Genomic DNA, 24,600 nt, shown 5'->3' on the forward strand with positions numbered 1-24,600 from the left:
GCAATCCCACTTAACATGTCCTCAGCGGAATTCACGCTTGCTCAGCACAATAGAATTGCACGGTAGTGTCTCCCGAAATAACTGCCGGCCGGATTAATCGCGTGTCTATCGCTTCCGCGACCTTGGCATTAAGGGAGGAAAATGGGTAGTATTATCGGATAGCCGACAAGCAGTCTCCCTCCCCTTCCCGCAAACTCTTCTCGTTAATCGAGACGTCGCGTCGAGAAGCCGGACTTTGGAACGGTGACAGAGCGATGCCGCACGCGGATACTCTCCGGTTTGCCCCCACGATCCCCGAAGACGCTATCATCGCACACGCCGTCTAGACCAAACGGAGTCTACCGTGTGCTACTATGTGTGCCAAAGTCTAACGCACTTGGTGACCTGCATTTGTACGCGTGCACGCATATATAACGCAGTTTGCAACCACGTGCACACGATGCTATACCTTAGAGACAACCCCCGCTGTTCAGGCTGATGATAAAGTCATTTGGCGTGCGCCTCGTCGCTGCGTCTCGCACGAGACGCGCCGATCGAGCCACGCATCCCGGGAACGCAAATCTCAGCGATGATTCATGGTCCACGATCGCTGACGATTAAGACCGTTTGTTCTTAGGCAACATCGTGTCTCTCAAGAGACGGACCGATGCGAGTCGTTCGCGAGAAAGCAATAAAAGGATAAAAGGTTTCCAATTGTGAAGAAAAAAAAAGAGGTTTCGTCGCGATGGAAGGAAATGATTATATCGAGTCGCGCAGAAAAATGTGGCATCTACAAATGAATTCGTCAGCTAATATGTTACGCGTACGTGGTTTTCTGTATCATCTTACCTTAGGCAGGTCGGTACTTTGATAAAACTGTGGTTAATACTGTGGATAATTTTCGTCTACTCGAATGTCTGCGAGTGAATTTTCTAAACAGTATAAACTTAAAAAATAGATAAAAATCCGCGTCATTTTATTTGGACTTGCTCCTTCCGTTTTTCCTCTCTAGAGGAATCTATTCACCATCTCTCGTTACGCTGTTCGTCTTCGTAAAGACGCGAGAGGCGTCTTTAAAAGCGCCAGCTCCAAGCTGAGAAATAAGCGAGTGAAATTTGTCGAAACACGTGAGTCAAGATCTGGTCGAGTCGCGATTTGTATTTTTCCTCTCGCTTCCGTGCAATTGCCTTAAGGCTATCTTATTACAAAATCGCGCGCGTATAATCGGACTTCTCTCTTTCGAACGCGCGCGATCAACCGTGTTACCTGACAATAACCGAACAGACGCAACAGGTGCTCGCAACAGTCATTAGCAATGTACGCAGACGATCTCCGTTGATTCAGCAAAAACATTTACGTATATGCGATCATCTTCTTCGTTCATCCTTCGCTTATCCTTCATCCATCTTCATCTCGAGGACGCTCTCGTGTGGAGCTCGACCCTCCCTCTTCCGCGGAAAGACGCGTTACGTTCGCGCCAATTGACGCCGCGCTAAATCACATAGTATATTCCATTATTCGTAATCATATATTCCACGCATTGTTCTCCGGCGATAGAGATGCATCGAGGACGATCGTAAGTATAAAAGACGAAAGTGTCCTTCTTCAAATTTATTCGAAACTCAAAGATCACCGATATCGACCCAGACGCATATTTTTCTCGTGAATAATTAGAAGTGAATCAATGACGTGTTATCCTTTTTATCTCGTTAAAATTGCATTTCCAATCTGGTAAACCGAGATTAATCCGCACGGAAGCCTTATCGCATTTCTCGCGCGATATCCCGCGACAATGTCGACGCTGTTTGCGTCAGTCAATCGCGGAGTTGTCCCCATCATTTTTCTAAGAACTGCAGTTCTCGAAGGTAACTCTGCATCGCAAAGCCGACGGGTGTTTGTTTAACATGACTCTGACAATTTCATGCGTACACGCGGACAAACGTCGCGCGTCGCGTGAAATACAGATGATGATGTCTCGCTCAAGTAAACTTTTTCATGCTTTATCGCGCGGATAAAGTCAAAGACGGTCCCCGATTTTCTGCGCCATTTTTTTCAATCACGACTTCTTCGAAGGATCCATCGACTACAAAAATTAATTATCCAAGAAAACTTTAGTTCGACGGTAGATCGCTTCAACGTTTCAAAACTCAAGGCTTCGACGAGTTCCTTGAAAATTAAGAAAAGCCGTGCCGAGACCTTTTCGCTAAGCAGAAATTAATTAGAGGATACAGCTACAGTTAATTACGTTCTGTTCAAGGTAGCTAATGGGCTGCCTTGAATGGACATTACGCCACGTCAAGCCCCACGACGCAAAATTCGTAATGTCTCGAATATTTTCGCCTTACGCGGTACATGGAAAAAAAAATGCGGAGAGCCTTTTCTGCGCCTCGCAGAACGAAGTTTGCAGGTGGCGAGCGCAAACCTTTTTCAGCTTCTCTTCCGGCTATGTCGTTAACAAGAAAATTCCTTTGAAAAAAAAAAAAAAAAATCAGAGAACACGCATCGCTTTCTAGACACCAAGTCCTCCCTCTCGAAACGCAATGATCGCGATAACGTAATTAGTCCTCTTCTTGCTCTTTTTCTCTCTCACTTGATACCTGCGCCGGATGCTTTCACTTTCGTGCATCTCACTTTCCCTAAACTACGCTTACCGAGCGCTATCGTAACGCCGGTTTCTTCTCGAGACGAGGTCCGCTAATCCCTGCGATGTCTCTTCGCTTTATCTTGACGCAAAAGATCATTAAGAAGTTCACGATAAAAGTATCCTCTAACTCTTGCCATTTCAATATGCGCCTCGCGCACGTAACGCGTAACGCGAAATCGTAATTTCTCCGCTCTTCTCTCTTTTCTCTTGCCGACGCGGAGAACTGTCTCTCCACAGTCTCTCCGCCTTCAGGTGTCCAATTGATATCTACTTAAGTTAATGCAGCGACACGATTGCGACACGCGGTAGCCGCGTCGCGTGCCTGTTCCATTATGTTACGTAACGCCTCTCCGTCCCGACCGCGAGAAAATTAATGGATTCCAACTTAATACGGATTACATGGGAGAAGGAGATAATCGGCGCTGCGCCGTTCTACCTTCTTCCTCATCTTTCTACCCGCGCAGCCTCGTGGCATCGAGCCCGCGCGCGCGTTACATGCTCGTCATAGTGACACTGCGAATCAATTTGCAGGCTATTAATTATTTATGCATGCCCCGTCGGCGGAGTAATGCTTGAAGCTGTCCGACGGCGCGACTCTTAGCCGCCGAGCCGAAGCGGTCTTTTCTTTTTTACTTTAGTAAGTTTTCACAGCGACGCACACAAATATATTGCCTAGTTTACCTAGGCTGTTAGCGCAATATTAGCATAGTCAAACAGCGGTAAGGGAGGACACGACGGAAGAAAAGAAAAGAAAAGACGTAATTACTTCGGCGGGGCCAACCTTAAAACGCGCCTTCCTGTTGACCGCACACACCACTGTGAATCGACCAGCGGCGATTCGAAACATCAAACAGGAAACATAATATCCATCGTACATTTGTACCGTCATCTTGCTACTGTTTCCTGTTTTATTGTCACCGATTACATTTCTGAGACATCTCTGACGCGGCTTTCGGTACAAATCGATTAATCTTCGTTTCGAATTCCGATACGGCTTCGTGTCTAATACTGCGCGTAATACATCATTTTAAATTATCTGCCAAAAAAATTTGCAATGTTTTTGAATCGCAAATGTCACGCGCTATACCGTTAATAACGTCAGCTAGATTTACATAGTTTCACAGTTAAGAAGCTTAGAGAGGCAATTATCAAACGACCAACACGGTTCGGAATATCTGCGCATTCGTAAAAACGGGGCGTACGTCATCGTTTTAATTTAAATCTTCCGTTTAACAAAAAAGACCTTATTTACAACGCACTTTCTTATTACCCAATGTAATCCTATTAATAATTCATATAATGATCAGTTATTAAAATAAGCATAAGGACATTCTGTAGCGTGATTATCTGTTATGCAAACTCGGAATAAACAAACATTGTTAAGTCCGGTCGTGTGAGCGTCTTATTAAGGATTCCCAGCCTTCGCGACTTGTGGGACCTATCATACATGCGTTTTCAGCCATTACAACTCAATTCGCTATCTTTTGTAATCTTTAATCTTAATCAGACAAATTTATCATTGGGCATTTCCGTTAATATCCGATTTTGATTACGCATCAGAAACATTCAAGGAAAACCAGGTGTAAGAACGCGCGATAAGATTCCGTGACATCTCTCAATAAATTTTAAATTTTAAATTTCACGCAAAATCATATTCTATTAAATATTAAAAATTAATATAAAAAAATTACGCGTATCAGTCGTACACGATGTCAAGTAAATTACAGTATCAGTAGGTATCAATTTTCAGGGTTGGGTAATAACTAATTAAAAAGTAAAATAAAGTTAAAAAGTTAATAACTTTTAGCTTAACTTAATTAATTTTTAATTATTTAATTTTTAACTTTAAGTAGTTCTTTTTGAGACACATAAACCTTAATTTATCATTTTTTCTAAGTTACAAATTTGTGTAAGTAAAAGAAAAAATTTCCACATAAAAAACAATGCGTTTTTGTTAGTTCATATAAATTTAATTTGTAAATATTAAATTTATTTAAAGATCCATATGATAATTATTTTAAATAATCTAACTTTAAAAACTTGTGAATTTTTAATTTAATATGAATATGCTTTTCAAAATTAATTTTTAATTTAACTTAAGTTAATTTAACCTTAACATAACTTCTAACTAGTTAATTTTTTGTTCGTGTAATTTTTAACGTAACTAAATTTTATAAATTAATTTTAACTTAATTTAATTAAAAAATCCCTATAGTAACTACCCAATCTGTCAGTTTTAGATTTTTGTTTTGATTGTTAAATACTCCGACCGTGTTTTTCTCATTTTTTATAATTGTATGAATTCTTACTATCATGTATATACTCGTATATATGTTATATTGTGTGCGTCAATCGTACACGCATGCCACGATCCGGCGCCACTCGCAATATGTAGAGCGCGTACATACAATGGCACACGATCAAGAACGTTCTAAAAACGTCAAAACCCCAAGATTAAAATTTAATGCCTCCCACCTGAATTCAATTTTATTAGAATTTTTAAACTGTAGTTTGACGTTTTCAAAGACACTTATATTACATTTAATGTAAAATATTTATTTTTTCTGTTAAAGAAAAACGCATTACTTTAATATCATTTACAGACAATAATTATTAATTTTGTGAGACTATTAAGAAGAAAAGATAGATGATTTAATTTTATAAATTTTATTTAAACGCTAATTTTATTTAGGAAAGCAAAATAAGAGAAGATTAATAGTATTTCTAAGTTCCTGATCTTCTTTGAGCGTTTTTAAATGTTTTTTTTCGAAGACGTGTCCAGTTGTCCCCCAAACAATTTTTCAATTACCCTTAAAAATTAAGAGTTGGGGTACCAAAACGCAGATACGCCACTGTCTGTACACGGTATATTCACAGTACGACGTTGTTGACGATAACACGACGACGTGTCAACTGGAATGATAAGGGGTTTCTCTCTTTCTCTTTCTCTCTCGCGTATCGCAAAGATTTTTAATTGCGACGTTGTCCATCCGAAGAAATGCTGTCAGTAAACCGAGACTTAAGATCTGTTTGCTTTAGCTGCCTCCTGATTTTTTTGCGTTTAAAAGTCAAATAGTTTTACATTTCTTCAGATAAAAGACGTATTGCGCATAAAAAGTGCGTTTAAAGTGAACAGTATCTCCGAATATACAGTCTAAAAAATTATCGCAATGTTTCTCGGAGCAAATTTTTATCAAAAAGATAAACAGGAAAAGGAAAGGGAACTTTTTTCTTTTTTTGTTTTGACAGAAGCCTTGGATGACTTTCCAAATAAATCCCGCTTAAAAAAATAAAAAAAAATACATATAATTTTAATTTACATTCACACAGATTTGCTAATGCATCGACATGTTGAAACAATTTCTGTTTAAAAAAAAAAGATACATGATATTTATATAAAATCAGTTTATATTACGTAATGTTAACTGTTTTCGTCATCTATATCTATTATATGTCGAAAACTTGGATATTTTATTTCATTCTATTATTTTGCTCGTCGCCTCTGCAATACGACTTACAACATAAATGTCGAAAGCGAAATAGTAGTGAGCTCGCTGTGCCTCTCTGTCATCTACTATCAGACGTAAAACTATTTGAATTATTGTTCTCTGCCGATGTCAAGCAATATATTCTAAAATGAAACGGCGAGTCACTCCTCGAGGCAGGCTTAATTAATCCAGAGACTGTCGATGCAACCGAACCTTAACGCGCAGTGCGCAGCCACACACGGATGCGGAATGTCACGCGAAAACGCAAGTCACGTTTAGGTCATGGCACAATTAGATCGAACGCAAGCCAGCGGCCGTCACGCGCGCAAAACTTCCTTCAGGATGATCGCTGTTGGCGCTTCTAATCGTCGCCGGAAAGTTTTCAAACGTGCTACGTATCGCGGAGATATTTTTTTACGTAACGCCGAATAAACAACCGGAATTGGAGAGTCCGGTAGATAGAGTGGTCCAGCCTTAAAAGTGTCTGAGAAGTTTAATTTCGTTAAAGTAATATATTTTAAAAACGTGGAATGCGGTTAGATTTTCAATGTATAAATATAATTGTTTACTTTTTAGAGGAACGAGTTTAGTTACGCTCAACTATTCGATTTGAAAATCTAGTCAATTAAATCTAACTTTTGTATTTCTTAATAATCACATTTTTTCAATTCTTTTTATTTTATTTCGAATAACGTAACTATTGATTTTCATTTCTGCACGAAGAAAAAAGTTAATTAATGCGCATTATTTCGAAAATAATACGAATGTTGATTTTATAAAGTGGTAAGTTAACAAATAAAATGGAATTTTCTTCTATTCGTTAAAATAGAAACATTTGGTTTAGTATTAGTTAATGCACGTCCATCGATATGATAAGTGTTGCGCGATGACTTTTCGCATATAATATGAGTAATATCAATAACATGGCCAGTCGGCTATCTATGACGAATTCTAACAGTTGACTCACTCGATCCACCATCTAAATTGTTGTATTAGCACAATAAAATATTTTCATTATTGTTAAATAAATTTTGATACGGCTTTTTAAATTATTCTGAATCATCTTATAAATTTTGTTTTTTTCATTAAAATATTTTGTTACATAATCACAAGACGATAAATGGCTTCGCGATGATAATAGCAGAGTGGAGAATTACAAAAGAGGCTCTATATGTTAAACTTAACATTTTAAATGATATATTGTTCAAATTTAAATTTTATTGATTAATGAAACTCTCATTAGTCTTATTTTCAGTAAAACAGTTTTCAGTAGAAGATAGGAAAAGGAAAAATACAATCGACAAACGTTCATGAAAGGTCGGTTATTGAAATACAACGAAAGTGACGCGTAACAGAGTTGATAAAGAATCTCAACATTGTCGCAATTGGAAAATGATACTTATCCCCTTACAGTCCTCCACTCGCTATAACAACGGGAATATGTGATGCGATAGTATGACGTATGCAATACACGGGAAAGAGAACGTAAAGGAATAGAAGCGCACCTGCCAGGCCCATCTTGAGGACTCTCTTTTTCAACCGGTTGATCTTCGTGCCGGTCTCCTTCGATGGATCACTCTCTCACTATCGCTGATAATGTATTTACTGTTTTACCCGGCTACCCGTTCGCGATTCAATTGAAAGATCAATCCGCAGCTTCCGTTGTCGTGAGATCACTCCTTTTTTCTCTTTCTCTCTCTCTCTCTCTCTCCTATGCCTTTTAACTCTTTCCTCTGTCGCGAGATGCGTATTTCACGCGAGATAACGGGAATCTTTCGTCGTTCCAGCCATCTCGAATTGCTAGACAATTTAAATGCGGTGCCGAAAAAAATTACACAATGACGAGCGGGAATGCGAGCGGCGGCGAACGACGACGATAATCACGACAGCGTTAATGACCTTCGCCAGACACCACGGCGACGGTCCGGTGACGACTGGCAAACAGCTGTAAACGAACGCACGTTTTGCCGTCGTGCTTTGCTGCGGTTTTGCGATGGTGGGAGATCAGGGCCCGCGGACGTGAGCATTAACGCGATCGTGCGCATCACGAATCTACGTATCTTTCGGATTTAAACGATCCTAGGAGGCCGTATAAAATCTATCGTCTAATGAGTCCGAGGGGGCAAGCAACTCTGTGTTAATTTTTGGAAAAACTTTCAAAAACGTAAAATGCACTTCGGTTCTCGTTGTATCTCAACGATCCAAGTTGCGCTCAAAGATATAATGTATTTAGATAAATTCAACAATTGTAAAATATATATCGATAAGCTCAGAAGAACAACATGATATTGATAATCGTTTATCTGATTAGGAATTGGCAATATCAGAGTTGTAAGGAAAAAACCGGTTCCAGCGAAGTTACAGAGCGAATGCAAAATGCAAATCGAAAAGTTCCTTGTCACAACAAAAACAAAAAAGGCCTTCGTTATACTGTCATTTATTTATGACGATTCACCACGGAGCCAGGAGCCAGGTGGCTCGGATAGTCGGATGACATTACGCCACTACGTCCTAGGGATCGACCGAGGTCTGAGATCACATGCGTACAAATTGCATCGTTCTTTTTTGCGCAAGAGCCTACGTAAGCGTTGGCCTAAAAATACAGAAAGTGGGACTAACGTTGTCGAAAATACATTGCCTCTGGCGCATGCACACGTTTATCTCATTCATAGATCGTACTATACATATCGCGCGTTTTTCAAAGGCCTGAACAGACATGTACAAAATGCATAGCATAGCATATGCATAGCATTAAGCATAGCATAGGACCCACAGCATAAAGTCGCCGTATTGATTTACATAAGATGTTTATTGGTCCAGCGGTCTTACTACGCATTTTATATATAAAAAGCAACTCGAACATGGACTTTTTGCATAAGAGAATGAATCGATCGGAGTCCTTCATTTCTATCCTAAAAAGAGAAATAAAGGAATCTTTTATGCGTTGTACAAATTTGTGTTCCTGTTCCAAGAGTCATTCCTTAAGAAGGAGGAAGAGTAGCTTACTAACAACAATCACCTATAATAGCGATAAAAAGCTCTCGAGGAAATTTAAACGTAGAGGTTTTAGAATAAAGAAGTCACCTTTTTCAACGGAATTCTTCGACACTTCCTTTTTTTTCTGGAATTTACTCCAAAATATTAATTAAAATAGAAAATTAATAAACGCATACTCTTAAAATAAAATCGCTACTCGTGGGAAGAAAAAAAGATTCTTTAGACGCGAGTGCATCCGTTCAACGATCGACTTCTTCCGATGATTTTCCCGTGCGGACTGCGGATGCAGCAAGACACGTTGCCGCTGTATTTTTCCTCCGTGCCGATGCATCGGCACGGCCGGACTCGCTATCTGCTACCAGACAGCTGTGACAAAGAGACTGCTGAGATTGCTCGGGCTTTTCGCGCAAACATAGGCCGCGGAGAATGACGAGACGTGTGTAACAAAGCTGCTGCTGGGTGGACGTATACGCGAAGAGAAAGAGAAACAGACGGGCAGGAAGAGAGAGAAAGAAGCAAAGTGAGTCAGTTTCCCTGCGATAAAGCACAATACAGAAAGCTCCTGTTCCCGCACCGACGGACAATGAGACAGCGAATGAAAGTGTGATTCATGCCTTCGTTTTCTTCACGTTCGCACTCCTTCTCTTTCTCCCCCCTGCATGCGGGCGTATGCTTATTAGCGCTCGCTGTATATGCGTTTGGTATCACCGGTGGTGGTGTGTCGCATTGTGTTCGCAAAAAAGCTGCGGGGGTGGCGAGCGACGACCGCGATAATTTCGCGAACGGGCCGGCGGGGTATCGAGAAAACAGAAATACCGGCGTAGTGGAGCCGTGAAGTATCTTTGGATGTCTGCCTTGTGTATTTTTAGATTTTCGTATCGTGTCACGCGTGTTGTATACGACTGATTCCTCGGGCATTAATTGCGCGATAACGCGGTGAATGCGACAACACTTCGCGATGATATAATCGACGAGCTTACATCCCGCGCTCTTTTAACGATCTCATATCTATTAGATAAGCACCTATCCATTCGAAATTGATTTCATCGAAATTATTGTTGAAGAACACTCATCAGCTTTTATATACACGTTCAAGTTGCATAGACGTTAAAAGAAAAAAACGAGGATTTTTCAAAAGTACGAGTATGTTATTCCTTTCGAAACGATCCTGATGAAACGCAATATATATTTTAAAAAAGCAACATATCCGAGAAATCTAATAATATACATCACTTAAATGATAACGTAATCGCAATTTAACAGGATTAATGATAGGGTTAATGATAGGGTTAATGTAAACGATAGTTTACATGTGAGATAACTCGTCTGTGTGTATAGTTATATGAAACAAATTTTTGGCCTCGCTCACTATGTAAATAAGATATGATGAATAAGATCTTCTCAATAAGATTCGATACGTGTGTCAAACTGCGGCAATTGCCGATGTCATTTCTGCAGTGGCATGCGCCACGGCTGAAATAACAGTCAAGGTGTGATTATTAATTAGATTAGAACATTCGTTACTTTTTTCACCAATGATGAGAAAAAGAGACCAAATTTTTAACGAATAAAAATTTTTGATATGTCAGCACAATGATTTTTTGAATTATAGTTTTGTATAAGAAAAAGTTGCTTACGTCAATGCAAATCATCCAATAGAATTCCCCTCCCCAAAGAAATTAAATTGCAAATCTTAAATTCTCAATATATTATATATCCATTTGCAATACATTTTCTACTAAATACTCATTATCTGCTTTTTTATATATTTATATATTTGACTTTATTTTTCTTTCTTCAATTCAACAATCTTAGATTCCTGGATTTTGGGATTTTATTTATAATCGTCAATAAAACCGTTGTAAATTATGTGATATGACAATTAAAAAAGCGAGATATTCATAATCTCTATTTGATACCGTATGAGTATCATTGTAGTGATAACAGATTAAAAAAATTATTTAAATATTTACATAAAGAGATATAAAATCATTTTCCAAATAAAAGAAGACACTGACTTCCTATAAATTAACTTATGACGCTAATGCAAATATTCTCCATCTGTCATTTCTTTTCTGCGACATTTTGCTACTTAATTTCTGTTACTTATATCATGTATTCTATTTACATAATATACTTATGCAATAATATACCATAGCATACGCGTTATTAATATTCTTTCAAAATAATGCCAAGACATCATTGAACGCAATCTTAAGATCAGATGATATCGCCTCTCAAAAAAATCACATTTTTTTAGAGGAGGAAAGAGTTGTCACATTTGGATGCTTGTTATCATCAGTTATTATTAAATTAACAATAACAATATTACTATTTCTTCTTCAATTCAAAACTGTGTTTTAAGACTGAAAGATTATTCAGCGCGTAGTCTCGTGAACTTGAAAAGATACACAAAATCATTCAATAAATATCAGCACTGAGATCTAGCTATGACCGTTAAGGCTTTTTCGTGTGTGTTTCACATATCGGTCCAAGTTTTCTATTTAATACAATTTATTCACGTTTTTTTTATTATTATATAAACACGAAGGTACTCACAGCTCCCGAGATATTCACAGGCACTGAAATCGAGATCAGATTGACCGATTATGTCGAAGGGAAAAGCTTCATCGTCGAGCTTCATCGTGGAACGCTCTTCTCTCCTACGTTTTGCAGTAGCAATCGTTGCGGACTAACGAGACCACTCTTGAATTGTAGACGAAACGTCGAATGCGTGAGCATTAGCAGTACCAGCGTTTCGTAAACAGTACGATATACGATGTGTAATGCACTGTCGTCACGCGGATCCTAGCCCCTAGTCGTTGACATGACCCGGCGCCGTCGTTCGGTATCGAGAAGAGTGTAACTCCGCCAAGACTTACGCGAAGTCACGGAGGAGCTGTACACGACCGACGACGGTTTGATCTCGACGAACGCACTAAAGTGCGAGATAGAATTTTTCGTTTTGAGAGATCGCTGGGGTAGAGACGGTGCTCGCAGTGGGAAAGAAGGAGCGGATGGGACGGGAGGGGAGAAACTGACTCGGAACTGATAATCTAATCTTGTCCTACTCGTCGTTACACTGATGCACACACGATGCACCAAGTTCGGAATGTTTTCCCACAAAATAGTTGGAGAAAAAAGGGAGGGAGGAAACGACGATTGGTTCTCACAAAGAAGGCAAATAACGCCAATGTTAGAAATGGAGATGGGCAAACATCTGAAAAGAATTTACTTTTTTTTTTTTAGAATAAATTTATCTTTACGATTAGATACGTTTCAAGTTTTTAGTAAAATATATAACTGTATTTTTGACCCTTATTTGAAATGCAAAGTGTCTAAATGCACAAGTCAACTGATACCGATTATTTTTAGTAGTGCAGCATATCTTAAAGCTTCTTTAAGCATTATTTTAATAAAATAAATTTTAATAAAATAAAAACTTGTAACAAGTAATTTGTTAGCATAAAAAATAACCTTAAAAAAGCTAAAGGAAAACGACATATTGTTCAAAGAAGTAAATAAAAATATATTATATTATATTAGAAATTCTATTAGTACATAAAAATACTTGCATAATTTCTTGTATTTTTTAAAATAATTCAATTTAAAAATTTAAGAAACCACAGAAATATAACTTATTCGAGCTGAAAAGAAATGAGTTTTCGATATTTGCAATATAAAAAGCAATGTAATCCTTTGATTTCTTTCAAAGTAAACGGAACGTAACGAATTACTAAAGAAAAAGCTTTGTAACATGTAATCAATGCGTGCTGAAGGACACGCTGATTTTCGGTATCTGCAGTGCATCTTATTATCGTATGTAATGTCAAATACTGTAAAAAGCAACAACGACGCGTATCAATTCCATACAACGACGGCTCACAAGATTATGTAAATGATGATCATGCGAGAAAAACATGGCAATCAGTGTACGATAGAATGGCGTCTGCTGCAACCAGGTCGACGAAGTAAGTACTCGTCATGATTTTTTGTCACGGTACACCTGTCATACCAGTTTCCCATTTGCGACAATACAATATTTCATTATTCAATGTCTCTTTAGTGGTTTTTGCAAGTTTTATAAGTGTTTCTCTGAAGCAAGAGATATCGTTTTATCAATTTCTTCTGTGTCTCCCCTTCCCTCCTTCTTCACTCCCCCCTCCCCCCGATAGATTCGCAAAACACTTATTAGCCGAATGAAATCTTATTTAACCATGATCATTTCAAAGAGATCTAACATATTTTCCTCGTTAAATGTTTGTACGGGATTATTAATATTTCTTACCCTTCCTTTTTGTGACAGCTGCACGTTTTAATTGTCACACAAATATGTCGCACATAATAATTGTAAAGATGATATCAATGAGTCATGTTCAGCTGTATTGGGGGCATTACATCTAGGAGCAGCTTCTCGTGTAAGTGAGAGTTTGTAATATCGGGTTGACCTATCTTAACATTGCATTCTACGCCTCAGGTTGCGCCAATTAAAATTGCGATTGATAGCAGATCGTGGAAGAAAATAATGGTGACGTCATGTTACATGTAAATTCTAACTTTTGTGACAATTTATCACGTCCTACGGATTATCCCTCGCTTGCACTTTTCTAAACAGGCTGACGTCATGCGCTCATGTTCTCGCGACAAACGTGTTCGAGACCGCAAATCGCGATGCGCTTCCTATTAAGCGAAAATAACATCAGGTATAATGGTCAGCGTTAGGCGTAACACTGCATATATAATATCCGCATATATAGTATCTATTCTTAGAAGCTGCAAGAGGTCAATAGGTCTCTTTAACCTTCGCGGAACCTTTTTTTTCACCGTTGCATACGCAAAGTGTTGAATAAGTACAACATGATGTATCCAAGAGAAGTATTTTTATACGTTTTCAATCATTCAATTTTTTTATGTTGCCGCGCGCAAAAAATTCTCTGATTTTCTAAACTTTTATACATTTTCTAAGGAAGAGCTCTCATTTTAGATTTCTAACTAAGGAAAATCCAAGAATGATAAAAATACAGATATCGCGACAGATAACGAGCCACCTCGTTATCTTTACTGAAGGAAAATAAACTCAAAATAATAGAGAAAACTGTCGTTAAAACATCCGTCGACAATTACGAGACACCGTGTGTGTAACCCAACGATTTTATGTATCTAGTAGTGTCACAGAGTTTTGCATATTTGTTTTTTGAGCGATACGGTGACGCGCGAAGGACATTAAAGCGCTTTCCTTAGAATAAGGAGCTAGCACGTGTCGAGTATGTGCTATGCTCGTATGCAAATCTATCATCGATCGATTATGTGATTAAAGATGGCTGATTCCACTCAATAGATTGTGAAAAATTATAAATGTATTGTAAAACTGCAGTGATATAAATATATATATATATATATATATATATATATATACACACACACACACACACACACACTATATATATATACACACACACACACACATATATACATATGTATTTATTATATGAAATAATAGAAAACAGATAAAACTTAATTACCAGCAAAACGTCACCAAATCTATTATCTTGCTATATATCGTGAAATTCATGAATAGCAATAAATAATAGATGCTATTAACAAAATGGATAACGTCACATTTAATAGTTAATGCACTATGTTTAGCAGCTAAACAAGATTATAAATGATTATGACCATCACAGATAAAAATAGATGCTTTAAGCCTTGTGTTAAAAAAACGATTAGCTAGTTGCATAAGAATTTTATTTTTTTTAAAGCGTATTTATTAAAAAAATTAAAGAGCAATAAATACACATATATCTTATGCCTACTAATTACGCAGCGTCATTCGTCAAAAATGGCTCAAGATTTTTTGACATGTTTTTCATTGAAAAATATTCTATAAAGTAGTGAGCAAATATGAAATATTTTGTGCAGTTTAACAAAAAAATAAGTCATTGTAATTACTTCTAATTAAACAAAATAATTTTCAATGAATTTTTTGAAAGTTATATTCATAAATATATCCCATCCATATTTTACTATTTAAAAAAAATTTGCAATTTGAATTAATACGTTACACACACACACACACACACACACACAGAGAGAGAGAGAGGGGGGGGGGAGAGAATTGTCTGTTTATTTTATTATATTTATTTTAATTTTTTATTTGCGTAATAGTGCGTGTAATTTCGAAAATCTTTATAATTTGTAATGCGCAAAAGCATTTGCGATACTATTTTAGTTTCGCAACTCTCAATAAATGTGTTATTATATCGGTATTTTTGGCGCATGTGGTAAACGCATTTAGTAAACAGATCCGTGGAAGCTTACTGCAGAAAGATAATCTGCCGCGTCATCCTCCTTTGGAATTCATTCTGTATATCTTTTGCAATTTAGAAACGCGAGCCAATAACGAACGCTCAAAACTTCGTATACGAGGGAAGTATTCGTAATCTGTCGATAATGGTCTAATCATTGGCGATAACACGATGCGTGTTTATCGGCTCCGGCGCTTATCTCTAATAAGTTGAGAAGAAAAATAAGAAGCTTCTGAAAACAATAGAACGCGGAAACCTGCGCAAAGAGCAATTTATTTTTCTTAATTTGCTAGAATTAATATCTCTTATCGGTTAGTCTTCATTTATTTGCTCTGTTAAGTAATTGCACAGCTATACAAGGTGATTGTTTTTATGTATCATCTATAAAAGATTTTCATATAAAAGTTTCTCAGTTTAAGAAGAGAAATATGATGGATGCAACAATCTTTTTATAATAAGTGTAAATATATGCTTTTATAAGACATAAATTAATGTCACCAATACTTTTTTATGGAAATATAAATTTTTTAAAATTTATAATTTGTAATTTCAATTTTATCATTTTGAAAGATATAAAGATAAGTAAAGCTATTAAAAAAATCTATAATTTACAAAATATTTCTATAAATTAAAGATATTTTTATCTAACATAAACCAAGATATTTGAAATGGTACTAAAATGGTCCACCCTGTATAAATTTGTATAATCTCTCGAATGTTTATCGTGCGCAAACACTTTCATTTCTTACATCCAGATGCTCAGATTACGAGGATCACTACAAGGACGAATAGACAGTTAAAATCAAATATTTAATATCAACATTTAAAATCATTAGAAAAATACATGACAGCAACTACTATGAGTTATGCAAGTGTTATTTCTCTCATTGAAAATTTATACATGTGAAAGACTATACGTATGATTATACGTAAAATATTCCAAAGATTCATAATTCAAAATGTTTATTCAGATTTCAATTTATTTTATAAAAATATTTTATAGAAACTGTATTATATTCAGTTAGACAATAAATAAATGGAATTCTTAATCAACACGTCAAGTAACGAAGTAAAATGATTAAATAAAGTTATTTAATCACTTTTGACACGAGATATTATCCAAACTTGAGAAAGTGTAAACATCGTAATTTATTTTGATTTTCGCTACAATTTCTCTCGAGAACACGTTATCTTGTACATGGAAAAAAAAAATTTACTCATCACCACATTTTTAAATCACACACATTCGATGTAGAGTAAATTTATTTTCTATACTTTTGATCTTTTTCTTCACGAAGAATCGTCGGAAATGAAGTTTCCTTTTCGCTAACACTTTTTCAGAGATATCCCACCCAAATCAATGGGACACATTTGAGCAGTACCGCTTATCAATAAATACCGGACGCACATTGTACGGTCTTCGACACATCGGTAGAGATGTGTAATTTAATACGTATAACGGTAAAAATAAAAAAGTTTCCGCTTGCAGCATCGTCTCGCGTATCATTGATAGTTTTTTTCGTCTACCGTTAGATAGGTGTGATTAGAGTGTGTCAAATCGACAGGGCTGGACGATCTCGGTGACCGTCGTAAAACTCGACGTTGAGCTCTTTCCTCCTCATTGCGGGTTATCGGTTGACCTCTTCGCGGCGCGGTTTGCTTATAACGTTATTATAGTCGCCGCAGATACGACACGACGAGGATGCAACCTTCGATTTGTCATGCAGTCAAAACGTGTCGCGATTTACTGACAAACGAAATCCGATCATCTATCATCCATGTCCATTAAAGCGAGCGTCTTGCTCGCTGTCGCGCGTTTAAGTACACGCGAAGATGCTGAGGGTGAGAAAGTAATTTCTTTTTTTGGAAAAAAAAGAGTTCTTATGCATACAGTCTAGCCTTTGCGTTTAGCGCGCAGCTTCGTCATTTCGAAATATTTCTGTCTGTATTAGTTATATCAATGAAAACGCTGACAATGAGTCAACCACGATAAAAGGAAAAAAGAGAATCGTTCACGAAATATCATTTGTCTAGTTTGACAAGTATTTCTAATTAAAAGGAAGAACAAAGGAAAAAGGAACATGCGTTAGCGAGCGACGAGCGTTTCTTCACATTTCCCTATTTCTTTAGGCGTTATCTCACGTAAACACGCTTCTTTGTACGTGATATTCGCTCCCGTCGCGCAAATCATGGAAATAACCACGCGCGGATGCCACGTGCTTCGACCAAGATGCGCCGTCGATGAATTACCGTTAATCAATTGAGGGGCTCAGTGCAATGAAACAATTATCACATATGCTATTCAAAATAACATTATTGCGACGCACTTTGTTATCCAATCGTACGCGAGTTCTATTTAAAAATCCCAAAAATTACTTTCTCCAAATTGTGAAATTTATCAGAAATAAATATAATTATTTCATGCTATATTATCCGTAAAGAAAATCTATATTAATTTAAAAAAAAAGATCGATCTCGGAGATTTAATTAATTAAATTCAATCCGAAGGTTTCTAGATATATTTATATATTAACAACAAGTAAACTTACCAACGCTTTTGCGACTTATAAATAATATTTACATATAAAAAATTAATATCGTCGCTAATCGTAATAATGCAATATAAAAACTCTATCAAACAAATAATCTCGCACATATGAATTTATTCCGGGAGATTATCATCAAGTAGGTATTATAAAATAACACTTAAATGGAAAAGTAGTTTTTTTAGTTTGTCTCATATCTATTAACGAACGAATAAATACTTTGAAGTGTATATAATACTTTTATGTAATAATAATGAAATAAATCAAATGATCAAAACACATAAATTATCTTGAAAAAATATGTAATTTTTTGCATATTGTAATTTTCCTTTTAAAGCAACTATGTATTATCGTTATTGAGTCATTTCATTATTCTGTGCATAAAAATAAAGATACGTTTATCAAAAAATAAATAGATCACGAGATATCTTATACTTCATGTCAAAACATGCCAATTTTCAAATTCGATTATCTCCGAAACGACGCATTATGAAAACATTTTATTCTTAGTTTTTGACTTATTTTTTTCATAAAAATTTCCTTCTCGAATGCAGCAATGGAATATCTTGATGTAACGCAATGTCGATTACAGAGTAATGCTTCGTCTTGCCATTTTGAAAATCGCTCGATCTCTAATCAGAAATAATCAGAGATGATTTGCTTCGAGATAAATGTCAACTGCCGTTTTGAAGTATCAATAATCGTCATTAAATTACATTGCATTATTGTTATTAGTCAGCAGTAATACATTTCCTTTTTCAAAATACCGATAACTTGTGCGAATGTAATCAGTTATAAAGGCGATCGTCATTTTGAAACATAATTTTCATTATTAATGATAAATTCTGAATTTCCATCCATTTCATTTACTCGTCAACACATTTACGAGATTATAAACAGATTGTTGAGATTTTTTATAAACGATTACTGCATGAACTAGAGACGCCATTTTGACATAGAGACCTCGTCATCGTTAATCATGAATTCTTAATCTCCGCTTGTTTCATTTATAAGTATAAACTTTTCCGAGATTCGTCAACAGATCATTAAAATTTTTTTTAAATGTGCCGACGATTCACGCATCGCAATCGATTACGAGACGGGCCGCCATTTTGGTACTGCGCAGCCGGGGTCCCTGGGTTATCTACAGCCACGGCATGGCCGGCGCGACCTTATCTCGAGCGCGGCTTGTTCATCCCGCGCGAATTTTTGTACACTGTCGCCGGCACAGAATGTGCGTGTCTGCAACCGATTGCGTAATAGACGGCGGCGCGTGCTCCTCCTTAGCTTCCCGCTTTTTGCAAGCGTGCGCGCGCGCGCGCGCGCGTACATGCCGACCTCTTTTTTTTCCCTCCGAGCGATCGTCCTTCGCAATGAGCTATTTGCGGCAATGTAACGAGACGATATACGGAGAGTTTGCCAAATCGTTGCCGCAAGACTCGCGAGAGTACTCGCTTCGGACTTGATCGAAAAGGTTTTTATTTTGGGCGCGTACCCAGCGCGAAATGCGAGAATCGGGTCTCGTTTCGGAATTAAACACGCGGAACATGTTGAGAGAGTGGAATTAGAGACGAGCGGTAGTATTTAATGAGAAAATTTACAATTATTACGCACATTCGCTCTTAATAATATTATTAATTTCTAAGTAGGCTTTTAAAATAGTTGCACGCACATAATAATTTGCTTAATAATTTGCTAAGTAATAAACGTAGAGATGATAAATAAAACGTGCTATTCGAAAACTTTTAAATATATCTAGTGTTGCAAAAATGTTGGCTAATTAACATAAATCGTTCATGGAGAAAGAGATTATTCATGAAAGTACTCACCACCGTTCGAGGAAGAACAGAGCGACGGATGTCCGCCCCTGACGATCACGCTGTCCTTGGCGGCCACCAACTCCTGGATGTCGCGGCTCTCCATGTCAAGGTCGGGATCGCCCCCGCCGCGTACTCCGCTGCACCATCAACTGTCAGGACCGAAGAAAGATCGATATGAAGGTCGCGGCGTGTATTTCGGGCACCGTCAAAACCGGAAATCGAAGCGAATCGCGAGTTCCGTGAATCACAACTCTCGTTGGCGCGCGCCGTCGTCGTTGCGCCTGAAGTCAGGCGCGAACGCGCGTCGGAATCGCACGCGTGGGGTTGGAGCCCGTGCGCCTCGCGCCTCGCGCCTCACTTCGCGCCGCTGCCTCACCGGTCCGTTCGGTGGTGTCCGTCCCGTCCCAGCTATTTCGGAAATATCGCAACGCGACCGTGTCTCCGCGCTATCTGCGGTCCGCCGTCATTTAATCGTCGCGTTTTCGATGAGATTAGAAAACAAGCACCACGAGCGGGAGGACTGAGAACCAGCAAATCGAAGCGTGATTTCAAACACGCCTCGATCATTCTCTCTCGCGCGCGCCCGCCTGGCGATATCGATCGATCGCGCGAGTATCAGATTAATTCGATCTCGGAGAAGTAGGATTTGAGCACAAATCGCGATAAGACTTAAATTTGGAAGATGATGCTTGTAATATTGATAATACGCTTTCGATAAGAGTGTCTGTAACGTTAAATTGTTAAAAATATGAGTATTCTTCTTCTTTCTGTCTTTTTTTCTCTCTCCCTTTTCCTCTCTCGTTCCTTCGGGGAATATAAACAGACAGCAATAGAGAGGGCGCGATCTAAACAAGTTAAAATTAAAACGTCGAAAATAGTCGGGATATAAATACAAATCGACTTGCGATTCATCTAGAAAGTTTTGTAACGCTTCCCAGTAAATACGTAATACCTGACCGTACTGAAATTAGAAATACAGTGTAACGTAACATTCACGATATTAAATCTAGATCAAAAAATAATGCGACAATTAATATCATTCGTATAAAGATAACTTTAATCGCGGGTATTAGAGTCAACTTTCATGGGAATCAGTTTATTAAGCAGCCATCGTTTCATCAAGACTATCTTTAAAATTCTGTTAAGATAAGAAGAGTAGAAAAGTTAATTTAGATAAGAAGAAAAAAAGTGAATAAATTCTTACGCCTTTTCTCTGTTTTCTTCTTTCGTTATGTTATTTCTAACAATACGCGAACAAATTCAAATCATAAAAAAATAAAATAGTATATTCTCTTCGGCTGATAAAATATTAAGCTATATCTATTTATGTCGTCGACATTTGTCAAAATTCTACGAATCGATTATGGGCAGTGGTCCGAACACGTGTTAGGCATTTGGCTTTTCCGTTTGTACACTTATCAGTAATCTTACTGGACATTTTTTGTTACTTTTCAATTTCTCTTGAGAATTTTTCTTTCAAAGCTCTTTCTACAATAAAAAAGCAGAGAAATTTGAAGTTTAAAAAAATAGAGTTAAAATATTAACAAAATTCTTTTATTTGAAAAATATGTATTTAAAAACAAAAAATAGTATTTAAAAAATGTATGAAACGTACACTAAAAAAAAAATTTATGTTCAAATAAATATATTTATTTTAACATCATTTCCTTGATTTTAAAAATATTTCCTAAATTAAAAAATACTATAAAATACATTATTTTATAGTAGTTTAACTTAAATAAATTAGTTAATGCTAAACTGAGAAAAAAGTATGCACTAATATGTGAAAGTGGATATTTAAAGCTACTTTCATTATATAAAGCGTTGAGTTACTAAATAGAAAACTTTTTTACATTTAAGTAAATATATTTATTTTAATTATTTCCTAGATTTAAATAAAGGCAGCTGGACGTTTCTATTATCGCAATTCTAATCATATAAAGAGGATTAAATATCGCGTTTGAATGATTGTCGCTAGAAACTGATAATCAAAACAGATAATTTGAAAAGCAGGTCGCGGACAACATTTTCAATGAACTGGGAGATATTTCGAAACAGATCTGACAAAATGCCGAATAATCCGATGTGTCGTAATCAATCTGAATCTAGTTAATTGCTTACCGCTCAATTTTCCTCTCAGCGAACGGAATAATTCGCGTATTACTCCGAGTATTATTCCGACGATGGAAAAGTTTCATTTCGAATTTGCCTCCAAGTTTCCTCTGAAACGAACAACGGATGGTACTTGCTGTTACCTCATATAATATATTCTCTCGCCAAGTCTGGTGTCGCACACACGTGACACCGGTGCGGTCAGTTTGTCATTTCGAACGACTCCACGCACCGGCTCCACGTTGTTGTGTCGACGAGAAAATAAGAGAGAGAGAGAGAGAGAGAGAGAGAGAGAGAGAGAAGGAAAAAGATCTAACCTGATTGGGTCGATCAGCGATCGCGGCGCTCCCTTACGTCCGTCCTGCCACGCGCACCGTTCTCGCAATCAGTCAGCGACGGCGCCCGGCGCAAGTGACACCTGTTGTGCATTTGTGTCGAAGGCGCGCGCGCGCGCGCTCGCCATGCTGATGATTCTCTCTCTTTCTCTCTCTCTCTCGGGACGATCCTCTTCCGCTCCTTTTCGTCGCGTAGAATCGCTGATCGCTTCTTCCACTCGTCCGCTCGATTTCGGCTCTCTCGCGCACAACGCGACGGCTATAAAACCGGGAAGAGACGTGATTTCGCGCATGCGCCCACCTCTGCTTCTCGCGAACGGTAAACGGCGCGGACACGCGACACTCAAAGTCCGCCCGGGCGGAATGCGTCGGATCTACTGGGATCTACTGCCGCGAGATCGCGGCGCGCACCGTCGCGTCGCGTGGCGTCGTCGCGCGCCGCGTGGTGACGGCTCCTCTTCTTTTCCTTAGACGCACGCCGACCGTCAACGGACCCGTTTCCCGCGGCACAAAAACTTCCTCGAGGCGATAAGCGCGCCTCCCGACGACAAACTGCCTCTTCCGCGCGCGCGCGCGCCCGAGCGAACCGCGCGCGAGGTCGGAATACGCGCGTTGTTAATGACTATTACTCGCGACCGGATAGGACGAGCTATAATTTCCCAAGATTACCTGAACGAGAGTGTCTCTTTTTTTCCGCGGTTTCTTCTGTCCAGCTCACGATAACGAGGAACGTCGCACCGATTCCGTGATATATGAACGACCAGTTTTTTTTTCTCATGCGATGATTAACATACATGAACGCTATAATAACAAATAAAATAGTTTTGAATAAAAATGATAGTTTTATATAAAAACCCGACAAGACTGCTCCTTGAGCATGGAGAAGAGGACTACTGCATTATCGCAGTCGACTGCAAGATTTATCGATCTAATTTATCGATAGTGAAGATACGAGAATATCAGTTTGAACCAACAAAAAGTAATCGGAGAAATGAACAGTAAATTATTAAGAGACCAAGAGAACTCCTCAAAATGGAAATATATACAGAGAATTTAATCAATCGCATTTGAATAATTCGGTCAACTAATTAATACGATTGGTCAATTCTCTCTCTCTCTCTCTCTCTCTCTCTCTCTCTTTCTCTCTGTTCGAGACCTCGAACCGACTTCTAGTATCGTAGATATAAAGATTTAGAGATTAACGAGAGATTTCGAAACGACACGTGACATGCTGAATGATCCCATTCTTTAATGTAAATAAAAGAAAGATCGATCCGATAGAGAGGGTTTCGTCAAAGTTGATCGGCGTATTTGCATCACATATCTCTGTGACGGGAAAACGATCGATCGTTATCAATCGTATTATTGTAAATCGCGCGGTCGCAATTGCGAGAATAATAGGTTAAGCGCCGCAGGTGCGCACTCACCTCGTTACATCACTGTCCGTCGTCGGTATCTCGTGCCTGTCGCGCACACGTGTCGTCATACGAGATACACGTTCTCGATTAATAAACGTGGAAGGAGTGAGGGAGAGAGACAGAGAGTAAAAGAGCGAGAGAGACGGAGAGGGGGAAGAGAGACCTGGCGCGGTCAACGCGGTTTGCGCTGCGAGTAAAAACCAAAAGAGGACTGCCTTGAATCAATAAATAATTGTTTGCGCATTTTCCCAGATCGGATATTAAAGGACTCGGCGCGCGCGAGCGCGATGGGATTACTTACGTCACCGCGCGTATCTATTATTACACATGCAAAGCCGATCTCGCTGTGTCGCGTCACAAACATCTTTTCGATCGAGCTCCGCTCGTTGCGCGCGCAAAAGTAGTTCGAATCTTTACGCAATCTTCCGGTGTCGCGACATCCGGGAATTGCCGATGGATAGGGAGGAAGTCGCGGCATTTCTTGTCGTTCGCGTGATTTACAATTACAATTCCCCCCTCCCTCTTTCCTCTTTTACACCTTATCTCATTTGCATCTGATGTTATCGCTTAAGAGTGTCCGTCGGGTCTCGATCTTCTGCAGATATCGAAGACGAACGTCAAGTTTTTAATAATTCATTAAATATCCTTGAATCGAGATTGCAAGTTAAAATGAAATTTGTTTGAAATTCGATAAAGACGTTGGTTTTATTCCTCTCTCTTTTTTTTAATCGTACAATAGTTCAAAAGTTACGAGACGCCTCGACATCGACATTGAACGTCGGAAAAAGTTAAAAAAGAACGATAAATTTCACAACAGACTGTATAACGACGTGGAAAGAAATCGGAGTTGATCGGAGTTCATCGAGGTTAACGGTTAATCGACATGGAACCGGATATAAGATGTGTTATGATCAATTATGATGCAATCACAATTTTACGTTTACATATGTTGCGTC

General features: G+C 38.1%; 1 protein-coding gene across 5 annotated transcripts in view; it reads right to left on the reverse strand.

Moving 5' to 3' along the window:
* LOC105195757 (hepatocyte nuclear factor 4-gamma) overlaps positions 1 to 22,568 on the reverse strand; it is a 34,811-nt gene extending 12,243 nt beyond the window's left edge. Inside the window, exons 1-3 of one of the 5 annotated variants that reach the window (XM_011161325.3) lie at positions 22,209 to 22,568; positions 21,901 to 22,001; positions 19,789 to 19,928 (exon numbers count right to left, since the gene is read on the reverse strand). In XM_011161325.3, coding sequence (XP_011159627.1) covers positions 19,789 to 19,882 — 94 coding nt within the window. In that variant the 5' untranslated portion in view covers positions 19,883 to 19,928; positions 21,901 to 22,001; positions 22,209 to 22,568. Of the gene's footprint in view, positions 1 to 7,616; positions 11,059 to 11,667; positions 12,503 to 19,788; positions 19,929 to 21,900; positions 22,002 to 22,208 lie in introns of those variants that run through there. The other 4 variants (XM_011161328.3, XM_011161326.3, XM_011161327.3 and 1 more) reach the window with 4 other exon arrangements.
* Between the last annotated feature and the right edge of the window lie 2,032 nt (positions 22,569 to 24,600).

This window comes from Solenopsis invicta, chromosome 4, assembly GCF_016802725.1.
Source record: "Solenopsis invicta isolate M01_SB chromosome 4, UNIL_Sinv_3.0, whole genome shotgun sequence".
Lineage (NCBI taxonomy): Eukaryota > Metazoa > Arthropoda > Insecta > Hymenoptera > Formicidae > Solenopsis > Solenopsis invicta.